General features: G+C 35.0%; 1 protein-coding gene across 1 annotated transcript in view; it reads left to right on the top strand.

Annotated features, from left to right (window-relative positions):
- Positions 1 to 315: 315 nt before the first annotated feature.
- Gdh (glutamate dehydrogenase, mitochondrial) overlaps positions 316 to 25,285 on the top strand; it is a 39,897-nt gene continuing 14,927 nt past the window's right edge. The window contains exons 1-7 of the mRNA XM_089099282.1: positions 316 to 423; positions 3,308 to 3,750; positions 9,602 to 9,802; positions 11,162 to 11,248; positions 12,097 to 12,284; positions 14,484 to 14,600; positions 23,438 to 23,599. Of these exons, the coding sequence (XP_088955408.1) occupies positions 3,324 to 3,750; positions 9,602 to 9,802; positions 11,162 to 11,248; positions 12,097 to 12,284; positions 14,484 to 14,600; positions 23,438 to 23,599 (1,182 nt within the window). The 5' untranslated portion in view covers positions 316 to 423; positions 3,308 to 3,323. The remainder of the gene's footprint in view (positions 424 to 3,307; positions 3,751 to 9,601; positions 9,803 to 11,161; positions 11,249 to 12,096; positions 12,285 to 14,483; positions 14,601 to 23,437; positions 23,600 to 25,285) is intronic.

Raw genomic sequence — 25,285 nt, 5'->3', positions numbered from 1 at the left:
AGGACATATAAAATGAAAAAAATTGTCAAAATGTTCCTCCAAAAAATGTAAATAGTGATCCTTTGAATTTAAAATGGTCTCAAATGATCATTTATGCTAGAAATACCAGATAACGCAAATGAGCGGCAAATGACGATGTGGCCTTACACTCATGATCCTTGAAAATAATATGTAAATACACATAATAATCATACTTGTTAAAGATTGAATTCGAAAAATAATTAAGTATAAAAATATTTTGTGGCTATAAAAAGTTTTTAAGTGTCATAAATTTAAATTTCTTTAAATTTTAATTAGGTTTTCTTATATATTCATACTTAAAGTAGATCTCTTATATTTATGAAAAAAAAAATTATTTTACTCCAGTCATCTCTTCTGGTCATCTAAAAGAGTGCTGAGTCTGGTTGGTTGTTCAAAGTTTTTGTAAGTTATTAAGTTATTTCTTATTCCTTTGCGTGGTGAAGTTTTAGACAGGGGATATTTGTCTAGGCTATATTGGAAAGGGACATCCACCATATGGCTAATATGGGAGTAAAATTCATTTGTGATGCAAATGGATGCTATATATATAGATTGAGGATACCATTCTCGGTATATGTTTACACATTAGGGGGTGGGGTTATATATTCTATGAATATATAGGTCCTAAGAAATTCATGGATTTCTTAGAAAAATTGAAAAAAAACAAGGAAAGGAGTGAATATAAAGGCTCTCCCCCTGTGAAACGTGTTAACTAGGATTATTCTGCATATTATGGAGTAAAAATTGTTTTCTTATTATGTTTCCTTATGTCCAGCTGGACTCCCAGGCTTAAAATACTGGTTGACCAGTTGGCTAATTTAAAGCTTTGTATATAGCCTACATACACTGTCAAATAAGCCATCCGGTGGTATCCCATTGGAAAGTAAGCTTACTCTAGCTGATTTGTTGAATGTAACCCTCAGGAGTGGGCCTATAGACTAGGCTAATTATGCCCATGGAAAGTCTTTAGAGGAATCTACCTCTCTGCTTAAAATGTATAAAAAAATAGCCTACCATAATTTCTTAAATTCCTAGACTAGCCTAGGCTATTCAATTCATTCCAAGGCTGTGTTTTCAAAATCTATAGCCTAGAATCAAAGGAAAGAAGAACTAGAGCTTTAAAAACTGGGACAGAGTAAAGATAGGTGTACTAGCCTATAATCGGGATCATTAATAAGGGAACATATTAATAAAACAATTCTTACCTCTTACTAGGCTATGCAGAAAAATTTCAGATTTTGAGGTAAAATTCTACTTTAGCTACTTTTTCCCACAATCCCTAGGCCAATGGCTTTCTGCTATGCAAGTTGTCAATTGTTTCCATATAAGGTTTTATAAAAGGAATGGTTGTGTAAACTTCTACCAACTTTAATATAGAATTGAAAGTTGGTCAAATTCTACTTTAGCTACTTTTGTCTATCTTGGAAAGGGGTTTGATTAGGAAAATAAAACTTTCATGGATGGGTCTACAGGGTAAAATATGTCCCAGGAAGGTATTTGAAATACCTAACTCTACCCCTTCTCCCTGTAGTGGTTCCTGAAATTTGCCTACATGACAGGTATATACCTAGGATATTGAAATTTTGACAAAACAACATTTACCCTAATTTTCAGTTATCAGTTTCTTCTTCTCTGGCTTTAGTTCTGAACATGCAATTCCAGTTATTTGTGTAGAATTTTAAGCCATATCAATGTTTTTTTTTGTTTTGTTTTTTTAATTTAGAAAATGTATTTGCATATATTTAAAACCTTATAAATTGGTATTGAGCAAAGTTGTGAAGCTGAAAACAATTTTGATGTACTTCATTTGAGCAGAAGATCTATTTTGAAAGGTTCCACTTTTATAACACACAGATTTTTAAGTGTCATCAAAGGTCATGAGCCTGTACAGGGAGAAGGGGTGGAGGTAATTACTTCAATATACCTTCTTGGGATATACTTTAGCCCATAGAACACTCCCTGAAAGTTTCATTTTTCTAACCTAACCCCTTTCCAAGACAGCCAAAAGTAGCTAAAAAAGAATTTTACCAATTCTAGAATTAGTCTTTTGCAGCCTAGAAGTTTAATTAAGCACAGATATTCTGGTAAATATTGAGTAGTTTGTATTATTGACCTACAAATAAAGTGAACCTACTACAAGATGCTATTTTTAATGCTCTTTCTGAATATAATAATCACTTTTATTGCAAATTCATTTTTAAGCCTTTTTTGGATCCTTGAAATGATAATTTACTCTATATTTTTGGGTATAAAAAGGGTTAAAATATTGTTTTCAAACACTATTTCATTATAAAATCCATTTTGTTAAAGTTTTAAAATTTCTAAGCATTGATTTGTCACAATTAAGTGGGAAAAAAAAGTTCAAAACAGTTTCTCCATTTTTCCAACTGCCATGTTTCTTTTGCCAGCTTTTGATATTTTTCAACACATAGGTGAAACAGCAGTTATTAAGCAGCTAAACAGAATAAGACAAAAACATGGCAGAACTATTGAAGTTTTTTTTTATTCAACTTAATCTTGACAAATCAATGTTTGTGAATTATACAACTTTTACAAAATGAACTTATAATGAAAAAGTACATTTGAAACAAATATTATAACCCATTTTTATATCCAAAAATACAGAATGAAAATATTATTTTCATGGGTGCTTAAAGGGCTTAAATTTAAATTTGCAAGAAGAGCAATTACTATATTCAGAAAGAGCATAAAAATTGCATCTGGTGGTATGTTCAGAAATATGTCATAGCTAAAAGGGTTTTTGTCAGAAACAGTTCCTTCTGATGGTTCCCATGGATTTAGTCTGCATTTAATTTTTTTTTTTTTTTGTGGTGAAAAATGTAGCTTGAAATTATACAGCAATGTATTTTTTTCTAATGGCTTTTCTTCTCATTTAGTATATATTAGCAAAAAATGAAGAATTCTTAGTCATTAACTGTTTATTTTTCAGAAAGGAGGGGAAAGGGGCTGAAACCTTTCCACTGTGTGTATGAACATGTATTCTTGTATCCCTCATTTCTACAGCTATAGCTGCTTTGACAAATATTGATTCTAAACAATCTTTCTTACCAATCTTTGGACAAGGAGGTTTAAGATCTAAGCAAGTTCCTCTTGTCCCAGAAAAAGTCTAAAAAATCCCTAATTTGACAAAGCTCAACTATTTTAGCCAGATTGTGTACTCAAGTGATATCAGCTTTTAAAAGTTCCTTATCCCTCCTAAATTTTGATTGTAGGAATCTTTGAAATAACTAGAAATTGTGAATCAGCAAAGAATTTATACTTTCAGGTTAAACCTGCCAGCTATGTTGAGGTTTGGACAGAATCTGCTAAGGCAGATTCCAAAGTCTGTAGAGGCTTCTGGTAACCAAGCACCACAAATGTGCAATATTCTCAGTTCTCAATATTCAACCCCAGCCTCTGATTCTTATGTTATCCCAGAGAGACTCAGGGATATTGAAGATGCAGCTGATCCTAATTTTTTTCATATGGTTGAGTTTTTCTTCCATAGAGCATGTGGAGTGCTTCAAGATAAACTGGTTGAGGAAATGAAAGCCCCAAGAATGTCATTAGAAGATAAGAAAAAGAAAGTTGTTGGATTACTTAAGATCATGGAGCCTTGTCACCATGTCTTAGAAGTTAGCTTTCCATTGAAGAGAGACAATGGAGAATATGAAATGATCACTGGTTATAGAGCTCAGCACTCACAGCATAGGATGCCATGCAAAGGAGGTTTGTCATTTGTTTGGTAGTATTTTTTTTCCCATTTTTGGGAAATTTCCCATATTTGTATTTTTTTTCTCTCAGCTTCATGGGCTATAATTAAAGAAAGGTTACAATGGCTAGGCCACATTTTACTGATTTAGGACAATAGATTGCTGAAGATTGTGCTTTTTGGCCATTTTCTGGGGTAACAGAAAAAAAAATGTAGTTTCCTCCCAGCTTCATGGGCTATAATACAACCAAAGGAGGTTGTATTTTTTTTAAATGATATTGTACCTTAGGCATTGTATGCCTAAATGGTGAGGCCCCTTTAGTATTCTATTCTAATGCATATGAACTGGCATTTTATTCATCTAGTAGGAAGCTTAGCATGGGTCTTTTATGGTATAGTAGATAAGTATATTAAAGTGTTTAGTGTTATGTACAAGAATATTATTGATGTGGTTAAGGCCTGACGTTAGGTTATTAGTTTGTTTGTTTGACTGACTATATTAAACAACAAGCTGGACAAAAATATGGCTCAACTACTCTTTCAAGGTCTATAATAAAAGAAGGGTCAAGATGATTAGGCTATGTTTTATGCATGAAGGATGACAGATTGCCAAGAATTGTGCTTTTTGTCCATCCGTTTGGGGCCAAACAAAAAGAGGCTGTGGAAATGGGATCATAAGGAAAGAAAATTGGAGCTTCATGAGAGTGGTAAAGAGTCAACCTTTGAAGAGATTGGGGTGGAGGAGGAGGAAGTGCTGCCTGTGAGTTGTTAGTATTACTAGCATTTGAGATAATGAGATATGCATTTATAAGAAAAAAACTACTATTTGTCTTTTGCCTGCCAAGAAAGGCAATAAGCTCAAAAGGGCAAGCAAGGTTATCACTCTCAGCTAATTAAAACTACATTCATACCAAGCTACTCAACACACAAGAAACTAAACTGATGAAGGAATAAAGGAAAAAAGAGAAAGAAGAAAAGTCAAGAAGTAGATAAAAAAATAATAACAGCAAAGAAAGTCAGGGAAATACCTTAAGTAGAATGACAACCTGGAGCAGGCTTGACATCAAATTCACTCACAAGATAAAAGAAACTTCTTTGTCTGTGACTTGAAAGCCAGAAGACAATTTATCGGTTATAAATAACAACATTTTATCTACTATTGGCTAGCCATAATCTCACTGGCACATTATAAGTGACTTTTTTTTATCATAAGTTATTAGTGAATTGTTGCCCAATATCAGCAGTTATATAGGGTTTTCAGTAGTTCCTGGTTGATGGTTCTATGATAAATAAAAATTAAATGTTTGGACAATAAAATTTATTTATGGGACAATTGGGAAATTGGGACAGTAAAAATATAATATACAATAAAATAAAATTAAATCTGGGACAAGTAAAAATTAGATGACAATGTTGTGTATATAAAAATTGTACATTTACCAACTTTCCAGTCCATGCACTTTACAGTGGTCTGTCTTATTTGACCTTTAAAATGAGTAAATGATACTTAATTAACAAGCAAACTCTCACAACATAAACTGCCAAACTTGGTGCTTTCTGTCAGCTAGCAGACATTGTATATAATAAAACACAAGTACTTTATAAAAACATACAGCAATGAACCCAACTGGCCTGTCAAATGTCAAATAAAAATGATAAAAACAAACACATTAACAGCTTACAGAAGATTGTAAGCTGAACTAACTGTACCTTTATTTAAAGTAAAAATCAAATTTTAAGTGCTTGTAAATGGTACATTGCTACAATTACCACCTGGAAACTTCGAAGGGGGAGGGGACAAGTGCTACTAGGAGTTGTGTTTTTACTGAAATTCAAATAGGAATATTTCTCATTTTTGTGTATTTTAAACATTTTGACAAGCATCTGATTGGGCATCATTTAGTTTCTGTCATTTATGTTGACATAAATGTCATATTTGGCATCATAAAAAATGTTTTTTTCTCTTCTTGGTAAAGCATATTATTTGACAAAAGATTCACAAACTGAAATGGATACAGACAGTATTATGAGTGTTACTGCAATTGAAACATTTTGCTCAGTGACCATGCAAAAGAAAGACTATAATTTTTCATTTTCCATTTATTAAAAAAAGTGATTGCTGTACATTCTTCTACTCTGAAATAAAGGCCTTTTGATACTAGCCCCCTTAGCCTTTTTTTTCTTCATAAAAACAGAGATGTATTCTACAATATCATTGTGATTCATTCTAATGTGTTTTGTTCTTTCTGTTACAAATCTTCACCCTTGGTATTCATTGGAGGTTTGAGATCAAAACAATTTTGTGATCTTATTCTTTTTTATGTTCATATACACTTATATTTAATGTTAGCAATAGTTTTGACAAATGGTGCTGCCAAGATAGTTCAAACAAGAATCATCTATATTTTGGGAAAAGCATAAAAAACAAATAACTATTATAATTTTATTTTTGAAATGGATACATTGAGAAGTTATATTATTTTACTGTTATCAAATTCAATTAAATTGTATGTATTTTAGTTGGATTAACAATGCTTCTTGATTACTAAGGTCATTGCATTGACCTGTAGTGTGTTTCTACTTCTGGGCTCAAACCCTTGGTTCTGTATTACCAAGCAAAGATAATTACCCACTGGATGCAAACTGAATTAGATAATAACATATAATCAGCTGTTTGAATTCCTTGCTAAAACAAGGTAGTCAGTGTATTTTTCTCTGATGACATAAGGGTTGTTCTTTTACTCATCTTTGTGCTAAGATCTTACATCTTTTGACAAAGAATACTTAAAAGTGAAATCCTAGCACTAAGATCTAACATTTTATAGCGTTCTTTTGCAAATGTCTTTCATCAATCTGCTCTGATCAGCGGTCTAAGAACAATGATGAGTATGTCATCAAAGTTCTCTCATCATTTTTCTAAGTGGCAGAAAGATGGCGTCCTTCATACTTTTTGCTAACATCAGTGAGCTGTAAGAACTTAGAACAAAGATGATTTAAAAGAACGGAAATCTTTGCAGAAAGATGTGAGATCTTAGATGTAAGATCTTAGTGCAAAAGAATTATGCCTGAGGCATGAATATGCAGTAGAGTTACACGTGGACATTGCAAAAAGCGACCAGCTTGCCTTTCCTTGGTACCTTTCCAAACGAGCGGGGATTCCCCACTGGTTCCTACACATTGCAAAAAAAAGTGAGCAGTATGAGCGGGGATTCCCCTTGCAAAAAACAATATTTTTTTTGGACAATTGCCTTAAGTCGAGAGTAGTTTGATTAAGAATGTAACATCTCTAAAATTGATGCCAATATGTTATTGAATCATTTACCAAAAAATAACTCTATTTACAAAAAAAAGGGTTTAGCATTTGTAAATTGAACTCTATGAACAATATTAATTAATGTTTGAATAATAGGAGCGTGAATGATTCTAATTAGTGACTGGATCGTATGAAGCTAGAGAAAAAAAAGGGGGTAAGGAATTCGCAAATTGGACTATACAAACGATCTTATTTGAATAATAGGGAAAAAAACAGAGCTAGATAGTATTTGTGAATTGGATTGTATGAAGGTGGAGAAAAAAAATGATGAAACTGATTAGCAGTTAAGGTAACCCCAAAGGGGTTGTTAATTCATACCTTATTTATTATAAATTTGAAACAGCATAAATCTATGAAAATGGTTAATGATGATAGAATGACATTGCGAGTTGACCTAGCTCTACCTCTCCGATGTGTTCTGTATAATACACAAGCGGTGTTTGAACAGTGTTGTCAGTTTAAAATAGAGTCTAACGTTATAGTATACTAAAAGTTGATACTAAGAGAGATGTAGATGTAGAGACGTAGAGAGACTGTCACCAAAAGAGGCAATGAAAAGGATCTTTCTTGACATTACTGTCAACTGAACAGTATTGAGCTGCTCTAGTTAATACAGTTAAATTTGAATGCTTAACATGTTATGTTCCCTGTGCTAGTCTTATCTATGTTATTTTCCTGAAGTTTGTATGGTTTTAATGTTTCAATGTATAACACAAATTTTGCTATCATCTGATAGCTGCAATTCAACTTCACTATTCTGCTTAATCACTTTCTTGAAAATTGCTTCTTTTTTATAGCTTGAAAAACACATTGAAACGGTATGACAAACTTGCAAAAAAAAATTAAAAAATGCTATTTTTAGGGAAGTTTTAATCATTCTCTAAAAAATCCTAAATAATACCATGATTCTAGCTTGATTAATGGATAAATTTAAAGTTGATGAATCAAACAATAGAATCGTTTTCCAGAAGATATATGACCCTTCAGACACAATTCCAGTGGGAGGAACCTTGCCATTTTCTCTGTTCGCAGGTCCAAAAATTAACTTTTATGCTTGTTAAAGTTCTTCAATGGTTTGTGAATAAAGCTTTAATGCAGCAATTCAGATGTGGTATATCCATTGAAATTAATCTTCTAGAGATGTATATAATTATGTCAAAGCACCATTCAACTAAGGTTTATTATTATAGGTTTATTACTACTATTATATAAGGTTTATTATTATTATTATTATTTGACTTGATCCCCCTAGATCCAGCAGAAGCTTTTGATGCTTTGCCACAACTTCCTTATAGCCTAACAAAGTGGAAAGCTGTTACTATAGACCTTTCTGTTACACAATGGACACAGGACTTTATATCAGATAGAGCCCAAGTTGTCATAATTTTTGGTTCTGGTGGAGTTACTCATTTTCCTCCTCATATAACAGTTTTAAAAGGTGTCCCTCAGACTACTATTCTTGGACTGGATCCCTTTAGCTTCTATATAAATAATGCACTGAATCTTCTATCAAAGTTCCTCACTCTTTAAGCAGACGATTCTAAATTAATGGTTAAAGCTGCCACAACTTCTGATATATAATCTATCCAGATCAGCCTTGACAGTCTTGGAAGTTGGTTAATAAATAGCTTCTTGCTTTCAGTAAATGTGTGCTCCATTTTGGCAAACATAATCAACACCAGCAGGGCTTCCTCTAGGATAATCTTCTTTCTGCGATTTCTGAAGAAAGAGATCCTAGAGTCATCATTCGTGACAGATTGAATTTTTACACCCACACCAAAACTGTGTTGTCATCTGCCTTTAAATCCCTTGCCATTGACAATCTCAATCTGGCGTCCTAGTGTTCGCAAGACTATGAAGCACTCGTTTGACAGTGATTTGAGGCTGGAAAGTCTTTGATATTCAAATCCTGGAAAAGGTCAGGACAGAACAACTAAGATGACCAGTGGATTGCAACAAATGTCTCATGAAGAACGTTCACACTTCCTTAGACTCCCCATGCTTACATATTGAAGAAAACGAGGAGATGAGTAAATCAAATCTAAAAACACCATTTCTAATCTACTTGTCCACCCCTCGCATCACATGACTGGAGGACGTACAAATCAGCATCGCACCTCTAGAGAAAGAAGCCACTCCTTCAGTCAGAGAGTTGTCAGCCTATAAAACCAGCTTTCAGAAGGCACAGTATCTGCTGAATCAACTGATCCTCAAGTGCAAAATTGACATAGAGTGGCTACATCAAGAGTTCCTATCCAACTGGGTGATAGCTGAATCCCCAGCAAGGAAGTAATGAGCAATTAGTCAGGAAAAATTATCTTTATTGAAGTCATGACAAATAGTCATTAGGGTTTAATCTATGATTTTAGGTAAGGTAATTCAATGAATTTCTGGATTTTATCTTCCACCAAAAAGATACAGTGTAGCTAGCAGGTTACAAATTAAAAAAAGAGATGTACAAATAAACAAAAAGAAAAACATCAGGTAGATTGTTAATGCAAGAACGCAGAGTTGTGCTGTAAGATCAGAAAAGTAATGTAGTCCTTTTTACGCAGGTATTCGTTATTCTGAAGATGTCCATCTTGATGAAGTTAAAGCCTTGTCTGCACTGATGACATTCAAATGCGCCTGTGTTGATGTACCTTTTGGTGGTGCCAAGGCTGGAGTTAAAATTAATCCTAGGAACTACAGTGACTCTGAGCTTGAGAAAATCACTAGACGATTTACTTTGGAACTTGCCAAGAAAGGCTTCATTGGTAAGTTTTTGTTATTGTTGATAAGTTTTAAGGAAATTCTGAGTAAGGTAAACAGATAAATATTAATAAATAAATAAAAGAAGAATAAAAGTTTTATAAAATTTTAGTTAAGCAGATTTGTTTCTTTCTGGAGTTTACCATGGTTACAGTGGTAGCTGCAACCTAGTAAAGGACAACATTTCAAGGGCTTTAAGTTTTGTGAACAGAAGACTTATACAGCTTGTAAATTTTTTGAACTAGTTGTAAAAGGATCTAACAAGATACAAACAATGATATGAAACTAAGGAAATGCTCTTGGCTAGTGAACAAATAATTGACAGAAGAAGTAAATTATTTGACAGAGATCTCTGCTCCCCCATCTTCTCTGCAAGAAAGGTACAAAAAAAAGAAAGAAGAAGAAGAAAACCACAAGTAACACCAGAGTATGTAACCAAAAGTTTCGAAATTCGAAAAGTTTATCAGAATTATAGTAGAAATGAGACTAAGGATAAAAATTTAGGAATTATAATGTAACTTAATTTTTGAGCTATCAGGTAATTTGGGTGTTGTATCTTCATTAAACAAGCCTATATAGTAGTAAAACATGTGTTCCTTTCCCCGTTGCAGTTATTTCATTTCCATAGATATAATGGGATTGTCAATTGTGTTATTGTAATTACTTTTCGCATGCTACCCATTGCTCTAAATTGCTACCGTATAAACTCTAGAAAGTCAGGGTATTATGGTTGAATTTTAAATGAAAAACTGGTCAGAAATTTAATTGGAAAGGGGGTGCTACCATTTCGAACAACCGTCACAAGCACCAAACGTCATTTCGTCGACATGGAAAATCCGTCAGAACCACTAACCGTCAGAACATCGACAGTCATAGCATCGGTACGTCAGTTCATTGACAGTCACAATTGCTACCCGTCAGAACGTCGACACGTCAAAACGTCTAGAAAAATTTTAGATGTTATGACTTTCCGATGTTCTGACGGTTAGTGGTTCTGACAGATTCTCGTAATGAAAATTTTTTTAGATGATATGACGTGTCGATCTTATGACTGTCGACGTTCTGACGGGTAGCGATTATGACTGTGGATGAAGTGACGTGTCGATGTTATGGATGTTGATGTTGTGACGGTTAGTGGTTCTGACGGATTTTTTGTCGATGTTTTGACGGATTTTGTCGATGTCCTGACGTTAGTGCTCCTGACGGTTAGATGCTATGACGCCTTCCCATTGGAAAAGAGGGGGTTGTGTTTTTGCACTCTTAAGCAGTCTTTTTTTTATTCTTATTAAATTTTTTTATCCATCGTTCATATGAAGTCTCTTTTTATGTGGTAGGAATATTTATTTGGGCATCTTTGTTTATAGGACCTGGCATTGATGTCCCTGCTCCAGACATGGGCACTGGAGAACGTGAAATGGCGTGGATTGCTGACACTTATTCATCTACTATTGGTGAGTTCTCTCTGTCTAGCTTTCATTCTACCTATCTTTAAATTTGTAATTCAGTGTAACAGTTTTTTTTTAATGCTGTTTTAGACTCCAGGTGCTCGTTATAAGCGTATATTATTTCATATCTCGTAACTCCAAGATACGCTCGTATCAGTATAAATATGAGCCTAGTAAAAAAAAAAAAAAAAAAAAAAAAATCTGCTCCAATTAGGAACCAATGAAGTTGAATAGCCATAGTTAAAACGAATAATTATAACTGTGTTTATTTGTAGTCTTAGACCCTGTTAATTTTATGAAGAAATTGCTTTCTTTAATCTCGGCATTTTCCCAGTCCTCCTGAATTTTTTTCAAATAAAAGAGCTTAAAACTGGTATTTATTTGTTGAGGGGGTAGAGCTTTAACCTCCTCTAAAAAAAAAAAAACAAAGAACTGTTCTTATGTCCAACCTTGCAGCGTGAGAATCAAACTAAAAGGAATCAATAGTATACAGATTTTGATGTTTAAGGCGATTACGTCAAGGAAAAGAGACTTTAAGACCATACCCCGCATTTACGGGTCGTAGCAAGATTTATCCTAAGGGTAGAGTCTAAGGAACTTTGTCACAATGCCCAATATAAGTAATCAAGTAATTGGAAAAGATAAACTCAACCAAGAATGATGTTTAGATTAAGCTACTACATTGATGTCGATTGGGAGCAGTCAGAATAAGGAATCCGAAATTTAATGGAAGCCTTTGGTTCTGTTTTTGTTGTAATCGGGTACACTTATATGCTGGAAAAATGATCCAGGCTTTTGCATTTCTAATCAATTAAAATTTTTTCTCCTTTAAATTTGAGTGTCTGCTTCTTTAGGACATGCTGATATCAACAACCACGCTTGTGTCACAGGGAAACCAATCAATCAGGGTGGCATCCATGGTCGTATTTCTGCCACCGGTCGCGGTGTTTTCCATGGATTGGAAAATTTTCTGAATGAGGCTGCTTATATGGCCATGATTGGAACAACCCCGGGTATGGGAGGAAAAACTTTCATTATTCAGGTTTGTTTTCTTGAGATACATAGTTTTGTTTTAACAATTAATGTTAAGAAGACTAAGTCACTAAGGCTAGGAATAAATGAAGATGAAAAGGTGATGATAAGTAACGAAAAGATTAATCAGGTGGACAGCTTCACTTACCTTGGTAGTATTATTAGTAAAGATGGTGGGAGCAGTGAAGATGTTAAAAGTAGAATAGCCAAGAGTCAAGGTGTTTATTTACAGCTAAAAAAAAGTTTGGAAGAATAGGAAAATAAGTCTACAAACCAAGATTAGATTTTGGAAGCTACATAGATGACAGTGGTCAAATATGGCTATGAAGCATGGACGCTCCGAAAATCGGATAAAGATTTGCTAGATGGTTTCTAGAGAAATTGCCTACGGATTGTTCTGGGTACCCGACTGACTGCCCGTATTTCAAACAGTAGGCTGTGCAAAATGTGTGGTTCAACCCCTCTTTCTAGGGCTCTAATGAGAGAAAGTTTGAGATGGCTCTGGCACGTTCTGCGGATGAAGGATGACAGATTGCCGAAGATTATCCTTTTCAGCCAACTGTCTAGGGCTAAACGGAAAGCAGGTCGTCCGCGGTTGGGGTGGGAGGATTTCATGAAGAAGGATTTAAAGGAAATGCTCCCTGGGAGGGTGTAAAAAAGGAAGCTGATTGGATTGGGAAGGAGGAGAAGCGTGCTTAGCTGTGTCGACATCAGGTGGCTTGGGGCTGTGATGAGTTGTTAGTAGTAATAGTAGTTGTATTATGATATGGTAATGTTTCTAAAATTACTCGTGATAAACCAAGACTTGGATGCGAAATAGCGTTAAAACCTACGTTTTCCATTGTCAGTCTCTTGTTTATAGTTTTGAAATATGTTCCGAACCTTTTTTGAATAAAATGTTTTTTTCTTTTTGAGAAGAAATGCCATGTTAACTTCTTTTGATTGTGTTCGGTTATTTTAGTTTCTGTTATTTTAATTCATTTAGCTTTTGATAATTAATTTAATAAATGAATAAGTTATTTTTAAGCAAATTATTTAATAATAAATTATGTAATTTTTATTTTAGCTTTATTGAGATTATTTTACTTTCATTCGGCTTCTGTTATTTTAGCTTCTATTGATAGTTTTTGTGCATGCAAGAAAATTTATTATGCATCTATGTATAATATTTATATAAAGTTGTTCTGTCCTGGGGCTTGTCTTTAAGAAAATAATCGTTGGAATCAAAAGATTAAAAAATAGATATCATCATTATCATGAAATACTCGTCAAATAATATCAGCATCATTTTATAATTGCTGTCAGCATCCAGCATAAAATAATATCAGCCTCATTACCAGTACTATCAGCAAAAAATGCTATCAACATCATCAAATATTATCAGTATCATCAGATACTATTAGCATCTTTATCAGTCTTATCGGCATCCTTATCGGAACTATCATCATCATTATCAGTTTTTTCAGCATTAAATACTATTAGCCCTATCACCAGCTCTCAGGATTAAATATTATCATTGTCAAATCAGTATCACTATCAGCATGATCAGCATCGAATTATGAACATCATTAACTGTTATCAGTATCATCATCACCAACGACAATCAGCATTATTATCAATACTTTAAACATTAAATACTAGCAACATTATTGAATACTATTTGCTTCGTTAAAAAAATAATCAATTAATTTAGCAAGGAAATCACTAATAGTTAATTATGAAAATAATTAATAATTAATTTCCTATCAGAATCAAACTCAGTTTTATATACTTTCAGCATGAGTTACATCATCATCATCAGTAAACACTATCATTTCTTTCTATAAAACCATAAAGTCCTTAAAACGAAATAAAGTCCTTAAAACTACAAAGTCCTTAAAACTAAATTAAGTCCTTAAAACGAAATTAAGTTCTTAAAACTATAAAATCCTTAAAAGAAAGAAAATATTTAATAATTTTTTTCCCTGAAAAGACTTATGTCAATATAGAACGAACAGAGATTAATTAAAAAAAAATTTTTCCACAAAATATGTTTTTCAAAGAAAAGTATAGAACACCATTAAACCAAAAATGAGCAAAAATAAAATCAAATAATCTACCATGCGTGAAACTACCACAATTCAGCATCGATAAATAAATGAAACCCAAAACGAACAGAAATAATTTTTTTATCATTTTTTTTTTTATCATTTTATCATTTTTTTTTCAGGGTTTTGGCAATGTCGGTCTTCATAGTATGCGTTACCTTCATCGTGCTGGTGCTACTTGTATTGGGATTAAAGAGCTGGAAGGATCAATATACAATGAACAGGGTATTGACCCAAAGGTAAATTGAACTTTTAATTGGGGGAGGGGGCCTAAGAACAATAAAAATCCCGAGGGATAGCAATAAAACAAAACGAGATTTATTTGAGAGTTTGAATTAGAATTGGCCAGAAATTCAAGAAAAATTCGTCAGAAATCCACCTGGGTAGAGCCCTGGGTCACCCATATAAAATGAGGTTTTTCTTTTTATACACTATTATGCTTTTAATTCTGTTTACTTAGTTTCATAGAGGTAGTCAGAGAGACTAAGGAGGCTACTATCCCACTGAGGTGTGAGTTATAAACCTCCCACTGTGTTTGCTTATTTTTGATTTTATGTGTGCCATGTCAGTGGCGTCTCTGGTATCTTGCGTCCGGGGCAAAAGCCCCCTTTTTCAAGATTTTTAAGTGTATAATAATAAAAAAGAATTATTTGATAATTAGAATAAGAATTGTATTTTTTTATATTATAATTTAACCTATATTTATAATTAATTGTAATTTTTTGAAAGATAGTAAGCTGATAAGACTGGATACTCAAGTCGACCAGGGAAAAAAAATTCTCGATGGATTCATAATTATCCATGGGCATTGATAAAAGGCGACATTCGTGAATTGACTTGCATAGTCAACTTAGCTTTTGATTGATATTAACAAATAGCGGAAAATTCCCAGACCGACACTCGCTAGTAGACAAGAACTAAGTAAAGGCCTTTTTTTTTCTTTTTTTTTCAAGAATCATTCCGGTGCATTTTTTTTCTTAGAATCAATCCAATGCAGTTTAATGTAGTCCCCGCGTTATTTTACATAAAACTTAAGTCGTTCTATCAAGGAATCATTTCTCACCTGTCCAATCTAGTATACATCTATTTGTATTGATCAGAACTTGCTAATGGAGTAAGTTCCTTTCTATTTATTTTTGGTTTATCATAGCATACCTTTGGAAAACATACCTTTGACTTGGAAAGGGAAATGCGGCCTTTAGTGTTTCTGGTTTGTGATTGTAAGGGAAGTGTTTCTGGTTTGTGGTTTGTGGTCTGTACTTGTAAGGGAAATGTTTCTGGTTTGTGTTTTTTTTGCATTAAATTCAAATTATTACCTTGATCTATTTAAAGCAGCCTACACTGTCTGAAAGTTAACAAACTAGAAAGGACTCATAAGTAACCACCGTTGAAAGAACCTTGGAATTTTATTGTCTTTTATTGTTATGCAAATTCGATAACTATATAAAATGATTATTATTTTGAAAACGCTACCGAAACTTGATTCGGAGACAATTATCAGGGTCATTGAGACAAGTTGATATGGCGATCGGAAGTGAGGTCAATTCTGAAAATATATATTTTTTTAGTTGTTATTTGCAATAATTTCACAAAAAGTCAACTTCGCTTTCCATGCGATATTTGCGATTTGTGTGGAACTTTTTTCATGACATGCCGCGTATCTCATGGAAGTTGAAAATAACACTTTTAATGTTTTGTGTTTTATTTTGTTTTATATGCAATTATTCTTGATTTTGTTACTTAGCAAGTAGGTCCTCTAGGTTGGAGGGGCCTAGTCTGCACCCTTTATCACCGTGGGGTGTTTAGCTCTTCGTTCCAGATCGGGATTTACACGCTAGCCTAATCCGTTTCTTCCTTATTTTTCCGTTATAATTAGTTTTCACTTTCTCTCTCCTTGAGTTGATAAGACAAAGTTCATTGATCCTATAGATTTGTTGACAATTCAAAACAAAAGGGTTCAATTTTGTACGATTACTTAATTGGCACAATAAACTAGGAAGGTTAATATTTGCTACGTAAATTCTGGGCTACAACAATTACCGTAATGACTGTTGCGTCAGCGAACAAGTAAAGTCGAGGGATGGCCTACTCCCCACTTATATAATATATCTTAGGTCACGACGTGTGGCACAGTTCAACCACCACTTACCTGATTGTGCCACTATCACCCTGCTTCGCTTCGCGCTCTGATGTACACGATTAACGAAAGTGGGTGAATGTTATTTTTTCAAAAAGAATTTTTTTTTATGAAACATTTATTGTTAATTATTATCTTCATTCATTCAGAGCCAAGAGGTAGTTAGACTTTAAGCTACTTCGTAATCTCTTTTTTAACACGCTATTTTAAATTCGCACTAATAACGATTACTTAAGGCATACACCAGTTTGGAAAACCTCTCCAGTGATTTCACATTGGTATTCCCTAAGATATGCTTCTTAACCTGGGTATATTTCTCCTTTACCATGGTAATAATGAAACTAAAGTATACCCCAAAGCCTTCTACTGCCGTTGTGTCCGTGGGTCAATTTTCTCCGCCCCTGGCTAAACTAAAAACCATCATTTTTACTTTTTTAAACGCACTTTACTTTTTTTACTTTTTACTTTTATAAACGCATTTTAGATTTTTTTTTTCTCCTGTATTCGTCTTTTAAAGTTAAGACAGCTTTGGCGTTAGCTGTAACCGAAGATATTTGAAAGAAAATTTAGTATATGTTGAGCCAGGTAGTTTTAGTGAAAAAAGTGCTTGGTTCATTATATTTTTTCATGTTTTACGTTTGCTTTGTTTATCTCAAGACCAACAGGCTAACTCTGATCCTGTGCATGTTTTGTTCCAGGGGTTGGGGTTTTGGCTGAAGGGTGCTTTCCAGCGATAATCCTGATGTCCCAGAGCGTTCGATTGCCCCTTACCCGACTTCTCCTATTAATATCAACTTCCCCAAATTTAATCCGTAAAATATAACACCATTGCTTATCCGGCAACTTGTCAACTGAGACGCGGTAGACAGCTAGGCGAATAACCAGACAACGTTTATCACGTGTACTCCGCTATAGCTTATTTACGAACCCCCCTCTCCCGGAAGGCTGCCTAACATTTCACAATTACTATCCTTTTTTGTTCTCTGCTTATAATTTCGCCTACTTTTTTCACATATCTTTGAAAAGATTGAATTTTGTTTATATATGACGTCACTTATTGTGAGTTACCCTGTGTTTTCCAGGGCCAGCAGGTGTAACTTATCTGACAGCTAACCAAGACCGTTTCAAATAGTAATCCTACTGACCTCTCGCGTCGCTTGCGTCTCGTGATACTTAATTAGTCTTGAATTGACTAAAAATTAGTCTTGAATTGACTAATTGTTCATAGTATAGCCTCTGCCTAATGCTCAAGCCACACCATAGTCACCCCTGTCGATAAAACGCCAAATTTTTGTTGATTTTAGCGCCACACTTGTATTTCAATAGCGGAAAATTAAATTTTTAAGAAATTGGTTTGAAAAGTTTGCACTAACGCTAATTTGTTTCCAACTGCCCCTAATAATAATATTTCTTTTTAACTTTTATCGGATTTCTATTGCAAATAGACAATTGCTCTTTCAAGCTTGCATTTTTTCGTTTCAAAAATTATGCATTCAATCTCGACTTTGGTTGGTAAATCAAGAATTTTATGCTTGAAAGTTAAACAATGTTCAACTCGAAATTTGACGAACCGCCATACATAATTGACGTTGTAAGCGCGTAATTTTAATTTTATCGACAAGTATGGCTATAATGTAGTCTTGGCAAGGCCTTATTCAGGGGGGGGGGGTTTGAACCCTCACAAAAAACGTTTGTCCAACTCGTAAAAACGTAATAAATTGCATTAAAACACATTTTTGATGGTTTTTTGTACCCCTAAGATATTGATTGTCGCTGGAATAGAATATCCATAAGTTGTTGGGCTACGGTCTACGGACTAGAAAAGAACATCATTGTTCTGTATAGAATTCTAATTATAAGCGTGAAAAAAGATCTAACATTCTCATAGGATTTAATTGCGTCAGAGGTGTGTCCGGCATTTGGCCAGCTACTTTTAAACCTGTTTCTTGGTCATGGAATCTATAAGTTAAAAGGCTGGATTAGTTTCAAGAACATTCTAAATTATCCTTTGTAGTTTGTGAATCTTTAGGAAAAAATTAATTTCTCTGAATTTAGTTGCCTATCATTGTTGCAGCGATAGCTGCATCCTAGTAACAGCGAACAACAGTCCATAGTAACCAAAACTTAAAACACGCGTTTAGAAAAAAAACTAGGCTGTGAAGTAATAATTTTTGTTCGGTTTAAGTTTCAACTTCGCTCTTTATTTTCGGAAAAACTTTGTTTTTTTTTATATTAATTCTTGTTAAAGCCAAGTAAAAAATTAAATTTTAAGTTATTTATTCGGAGACGCAACCATTTGAAAGAGGTCCGGTGTGTCATCCACAACGAGGTTCGAAAAATTCAGTAAGAATTTTTGACCTCTTAGGAATGAAGTCGCTTTCCCTATATTCTTGGATTTTACGATCTTTTCCATAGTTGCCTATGTGTTTCATATAGTTCACCTATTGCTCTTTTGAAAGTTGTACCCCATTCCCAAAACAAACCTTCGCGTCTGTTCCGAATTCAGTGACGCAGACAGTGCAGCGTTTTAGGTTTTCTCACCCCCTCCTCTTGAAGAACAGTTGTAGTTAGATGCAAGTTTTTCGGTCAAATCAAGACCAAAAAGGACCTTCCCTTTGGTTCTTCGGTACTTGTGCACTATCTGGTACCCAACGCTATAACTGTATCAAGGAAACCAGACACGAAACCCGTCAAACGGGTATTTGCAATAGAGAAATGGAACGCAAAGCGTGGTTTTCATTGCGTTTACAATATTTAAAATTTGTTTTTTTGGGGTTTATGGGGGGGTACCTAGGTTAGGTTACGTATTTAATATATGCTATGTTTAATGCTATGCTACGTCCCTGTAGCCTATATCACCTATTTTCTGACAATAGTGAGGAGCAGATACAGAATTAATGTTTGGTGGGCAACAACGAGACTTGGACGCCCTCATTGGTACTTCCGTCCCTCCACCTCTGTAATTATGCACCTTTTTCCCCGTCAGGTTGGGGGGCACGTGCCCCTTATAACACCCCCTGAATCCACCCTTGACAATAAGAGTAGTAGCATAACAATTTATTGTAAGTCGAAATACAAAAGTTAATAAATGTTGAGAATTTGCGAGGTCATACTACGAAAAAAAATAGTGAATGGAAGTGAATTTTTAAGTTTTTTAAATATTAGGTGGGGGGGTGGTGAAAACCATGTAACAAATTGATAAAAAAACAACCAAATATGTAAATTAGTACATTTCATGACCCAAAGCAATATACCAATGCTATTCCTCATTTTAAAAAAACTTATTTGCTTTGTTATTTCAATAGCTCAATAGTAAGTATAATTGAATCAAAGAAACGATTAATGAGAAGAAAAGCAAATGATTTTAAGCTGAATCGTTCGAATCCACTACTTATCGTATAGCACCCCGCACAACTCCAGGGACGCCAATTGTGTGTGGGGGGGGGGGGCAGGGGCATGTCTTTCGAGAAGAAGGGCTTTTTTGGGAATTTTTATTGGAAAAAACAACAAGATTGTCTCCTCCTCTATCTTGATTGTTTCCGCCTGCCCAAGACTAAGCGGGCGTGCTTCTCCAAAAGCAAATTCTCAGGCTATTTGAGTTACTCCCGCCGAGTCATAGTTACTCCTACCGTTTACCCACGCGTAAACTCAAACAATATGAAAAATATGGGTTGCCCCGTTCGCCTGCGACTCCAAGGGGTTCTCGGTCGTTTGTCAATCCCCAAACTCGGTCGTCTGCCTGTAAGGTCGTACCCAGAGGGGGGTTAGAGGGGTCTGCCTGCAACCCCACCCGAAATGTTTGTCTGACTCGTAAAAACGTAACAAAATGGACATAAAAAATTTGTATGCGTTTTTTGTTTTTTTTTCTGTCAAACCCCCGCCGAATTATTTTTTTTTAGTAAAACCCCGTCCAAAAAAAATCCTGGGTACGGCCTTGTCTGCCTGAGACTTGGCTCTCAAGTTTTTATTCAAGTTACATTGGAAAAGTAACTAGACCGTTCCCTCCTGTATCTTGAAAACGCATCTCCCATTCCACTTCATTTTCTTGTGTTAACCCCACTGCATAATTCGGATTTAATTTGCATTTTTGGGATGTTTTTCCGTAAATACTTCTTATTTTAAGCTAGTGGAAACTTGAAAATCCTGCAAGATTATATTGCGTTGGAGGTGTGTCCGGCAACATGCCAATGCCTTTTTAAAACCTGTTTCTTGATCCTGGAGACCAATTTTTGGACTGAAATCAAGAAAGTCAAGATGCTCTTGTAATCTTGTAATCTTTTATCGTACGATCACATGGTCAGTTTAAATTACTCTGATTAAATTATTTATTTGAAAATTAGGCCAATGATATATAAAACCAAATTTGATAGGGAAGGAAAGAAAACTGTGATGCGAACTTCATCGTTTTTATATTTATTTTTCCTCACAATAAATTCATCAACAACGGCAAAAATAGAAGCATTTGTAACGCGCTAATGTAATTTCCGTTTTTTCCTTCTTTTTGTAATGAACATAATGGTACTTGTCGGTTATTGGAAACACCCAAAAATTGAAGTTACGTTAATCCTAATGAAAAATAACAAAACATAATGATAAAATAATACTTTCGAAATAAAATTATGGAAACCTAGCCCTAACCTAACCCCAACCCCCACCCCTAATGTGCAAATATACAGCCCAAATTATACAAGTCCAGTGCATTGTATAATCCATCTCTTGGCTTTGTTTCTATGAAACCGGTTTTCTGAGAAACAACATGAGCGTAATTCTTGAATGCGTTTCCAATAACCGACAAGTACCAATATAATATTTGGAAGCGAGGAAAATTGGGTAAAATTAGTCTAGGAGTTTTTCTGGTACGTACGTAGAGGGCGGGCTCCGGGCCCGGCCCCCTCCCCCCGAAATCTCACGGTTTTTTTATTATTTTTCCATGATTTTCTGATACTTCTCACAGAATAAGGGACTTGAAGGATTTGCCCCCCCCCCCCGAAACAAATTCCTGCGTATGTGCCTGGGGGTTTTGGAACTGGCAATTGGAAAGTTGGACATGAGGTGATTTCAAGTACGATACCTTTCACCTTTTAAAGGTGAATAAAACCTTCAGAAACAGGTCTAAAGCCCAAATACGGTGATGAAAAGATGTTTTTAACTTTATATCCTGACTCCTTGTCTATTTGTGGTTAGAAATTTTCTATTCAAATAGATCGTAACTTAGAACGGCAATTCCAATTTGGCACGTGATCTAGCTTAAATGCTGGGAACCACTTTGCTAAAAGCTATAGTCCAAGTGAAGCTCGCTCCTAGCCAAATTTATTAACAAGTCCAGTTTCTGTATTACTTTACTCAGAACCATCATTTCACTGCAACTTTCATCCAATCACTTTCGACTCTTAAAAGGGGCACTAGAACTTTTGCATTTCAATCAAATGAGTCTTTCCTAACTTTCTACAACCCCGTCTTCTGCACGAAGTGGTCACTTTAAAAAGAAGAGAATACATAGAGGCCGCATCGTTCTTTATTAAGAGCAGCTGGCGTTATTTTTACTAAGGACAGTTGGTCTTTACGAAGGGCAGTAATGCTGTATCGTTCTTTACTAAGGGTATTTATTTCGATCAACTAAGAGCAGTTTACTAGTTTTTGCGAGTTAACAAGAACCGGCTAGACTAAGAAAGGCTGATCTAGGCCGCTGGTAGAAACTTTTTGTTGGCTAGTGATTTGAGCGCCAAATTCAAATCGTTACGCTCATGGCTTAAAAACAACCTCCAAGTTTAACTATTTTCTTTATTTTGTAAATCAATTAGCTTATCAATAATATTTCTCAAAACCTTGCAGAGTCATAACTGAGACCCCATTACTAATGACAGTTTATCGAATTAAATTGACTAGGACATTGGAAGTGTGGTCAATTTTCAAAAAACTTGTTTTTGTGGGGTTTTTTTCAGTCAGCATTAACAATAATTTTCACATGTCAGTCCTATAAGCCAGCTTCGTTTTATCCCGGGGGAGGGGGAACCCCTTAAAATTAGATGTGCTCATTTGTAAGAACGAAGGCCTTAAAACTACGGCAGTAAGTGCCACCATTCTACAGCTGTTTTAACGGTTTGCTGCAGCTTTACCGATTCTAACGTGATTTTTCTAGTTTCACCATTTTTTCCGTTATATGGTTGGTGAAAATTGTCATCCAGTTGATAAAATTTTTACCCCCTCCCCCCTCTACATATTCTGGGTAATGTCAATTCTTTTAATAAGACGCTTTACCAGCCAAGTGAAGCTTGAAATTCGCTACTGATTTTTGTTTTTCGAATTTTGTTTCAAACTCTTCAGTGACTTCCCTCTGTAAGCTATTTTATTGCGATGGAGGTTGCAATCAAAGTTGAATAAAAGAAGCAGGAGATTCAGCAGACAGTGTAGTATTTCAATAAGTGTAAAGACTACGTTTAATTTAGATTTTCATCAGAATATACCAGACAATTTCTAACTGTGTAAGTGCTTGGAAGGGGCTTGGAGAATTGGATCGCCTCTCCCTCCACCCATCTCAAAACTTACGGCCCGCCCTGCATACCAACTAGAATTAGATGCAGTCTTTTTTTTGGAGGCGGTGTATGCAGGAAGGATTAGATTCAATTGTTATCAGTTATCTTCATGGGCGCCCATATAGGGGGGCAGGGGGGGGCTCTTGCCCCCCCCCCTGGCTGAATGATGCTGCCTTATTTTTATATTTTTGTTCTGAGATTTCTATTATATAGCATTAAAAGTAGCAATTAGACGAAGTTTGCCCCCCCTGGAATTTAGCTTATGGGCGCCCATGGTTATCTTCAACCCAATTCTCTATTGATTTTTATCTATTCAATATACGAGAAGGAGCTATGTATGAAAACAAGTACTACATACATTATCAATCGTTTTGTTTTTATTTTATGCCGACTTATTTTATTGTAGGAATTAGAAGACTACAAGCTTGAACATGGAACAATTGTTGGATTTCCTGGCGCACAGCCATACACTGGCGAGAATCTTCTCTACGAAAACTGTGATATATTAATCCCTGCTGCTATTGAAAAGGTCATCACAAAGGAAAATGCGCACCGAATCCAGGCTAAGGTAGGTCCTGTCTGTAGTTGGTATAGTGTAGATCCATGATTCCCAACGTGGGACTGGACAACTTGGTTAAAAAGGGCAAAAAGAGGAAAAGGTCTGAATATTTTGGTGTAGCATCACATTTATCGTTAAATATCGACATAGACATAATACTTCCGAACCTATATAATACTTGTCTCTCCGTTAGTTACGGCTTGTCTATGAGATCGTAATTCCAACTTTAGTTGTTACTAGGCACAATGGTCTATATGTATTAATACTTGGACTGATTAATGCGATTAATCACCTCCTTTATTAGCATATTTAGAGAAAGTATATGTAAAAACTGAAGTTGATCTGGCCAAGCCGGTTCTTGCCTCTTGTTTAAGAAAAGGAACCGTTGACTTGTAAAAAAAACCCCACAAATTTCTTATTTTTGTTTGGATGGACACTTCTAACAGCCCCTTGGGCTCTCTCTAACCTTTAACTACAGGGTCTTAATTTGCTATGGGGCAGGGGGGGAAATTCCCCTCAGACCTTGGTTTGCCCCCCTAATACCTCAGTTTGACCCCCCCCCCTCCCCAGCTGAAATTTACTTTCTTCCAAAATCTTGTCAGAATGAAGATAAACCTGCATAATTCAAGCATCAGCAGAAACAGATCAGTTTACTGTAAGTTACCTTTATATAGTACTATAAAGTACCTTTATAGTACTTTAAAAGTACTAAATAGTACCTTTATGTTACTAAACGGCCTATTTTAGTTTTTAATGTCATTTTCACTTGATTTGGGAAAATTGGCTCCACCTGCCCCCCCCCTCCCCAGGATTTTGACGCATTTACGCCCCTGTTTAACTGGACACCTAAATGGACACATCTAACACCGTTGCCTTGTAAAAAAAAAAACACCCAAGTCTTCTAAGGTCTAATTCCGGTTTTTCCCTACGGGTTTCAACTATCCAGATGTTGATCAAATGGCGGATTTTGGTAGTATTTTGGTTTTCACCCCCCGCAAAGAGGTTTGACACAATACCACTGGTATTTATCCAAAGTTGTATAAATTTGTATATTGTACATTGTTATTGTATATAACTGTTATTTAATAAATAACAGTTATTCCCTGTTTTTGTCGAGTTTGCAGCTAATCCACTGATTTTGAATAATTGAAGATAAAAAAGTATATAAAAAACGAAAAATTGGGATTAGCTGGACAAGTAAAAAAAGACGGAAATTGGTAAACAGAAATGGGACAAATTGAGTGCCATTACAAATTCTGGGTCTGTGGAGTAAAGTAAGTGAGACAATCAGCTGTTCCCAAAATCAGCCTCCTTAAAGAAGTCGTAAAAAGAAATTACATAAAATTGTGCAAAGGTGCAGTAGGCTACGGCCAGGCTACCGAAGCAAATTAGCTAAAAATGGATATGTAAAATCGAAAAAAGGGCCCAGCTTACAAAAATGTACAATTTGGGCATTCATCATGCAGCCTGAGACATGTGAAATTTATCCCCATGGTTCATTTTAGGACTCCCTCCTCCCAGTATGGAAAAAAAATGGAAAACCAAGATATTTCGGCCTAAAGGTGCATCTTTTCTTAATTATCACAATCCATCCTCTCCAGACGTTAATTATATCTATGATCCGCATGTTAGAATAAATTTACTTCAATTGAGGGGGAGGGGATCGATGAAACCCTCAAAAAGCGTCCCGAATAA

Source organism: Artemia sp. Qi Xiang Cuo, chromosome 13 (genome assembly GCF_049724085.1).
Source record: "Artemia sp. Qi Xiang Cuo chromosome 13, ASM4972408v1, whole genome shotgun sequence".
In the NCBI taxonomy this organism is placed as follows: domain Eukaryota; kingdom Metazoa; phylum Arthropoda; class Branchiopoda; order Anostraca; family Artemiidae; genus Artemia; species Artemia sp. Qi Xiang Cuo.
This window is presented reverse-complemented; position numbering and strand designations above follow the sequence as displayed.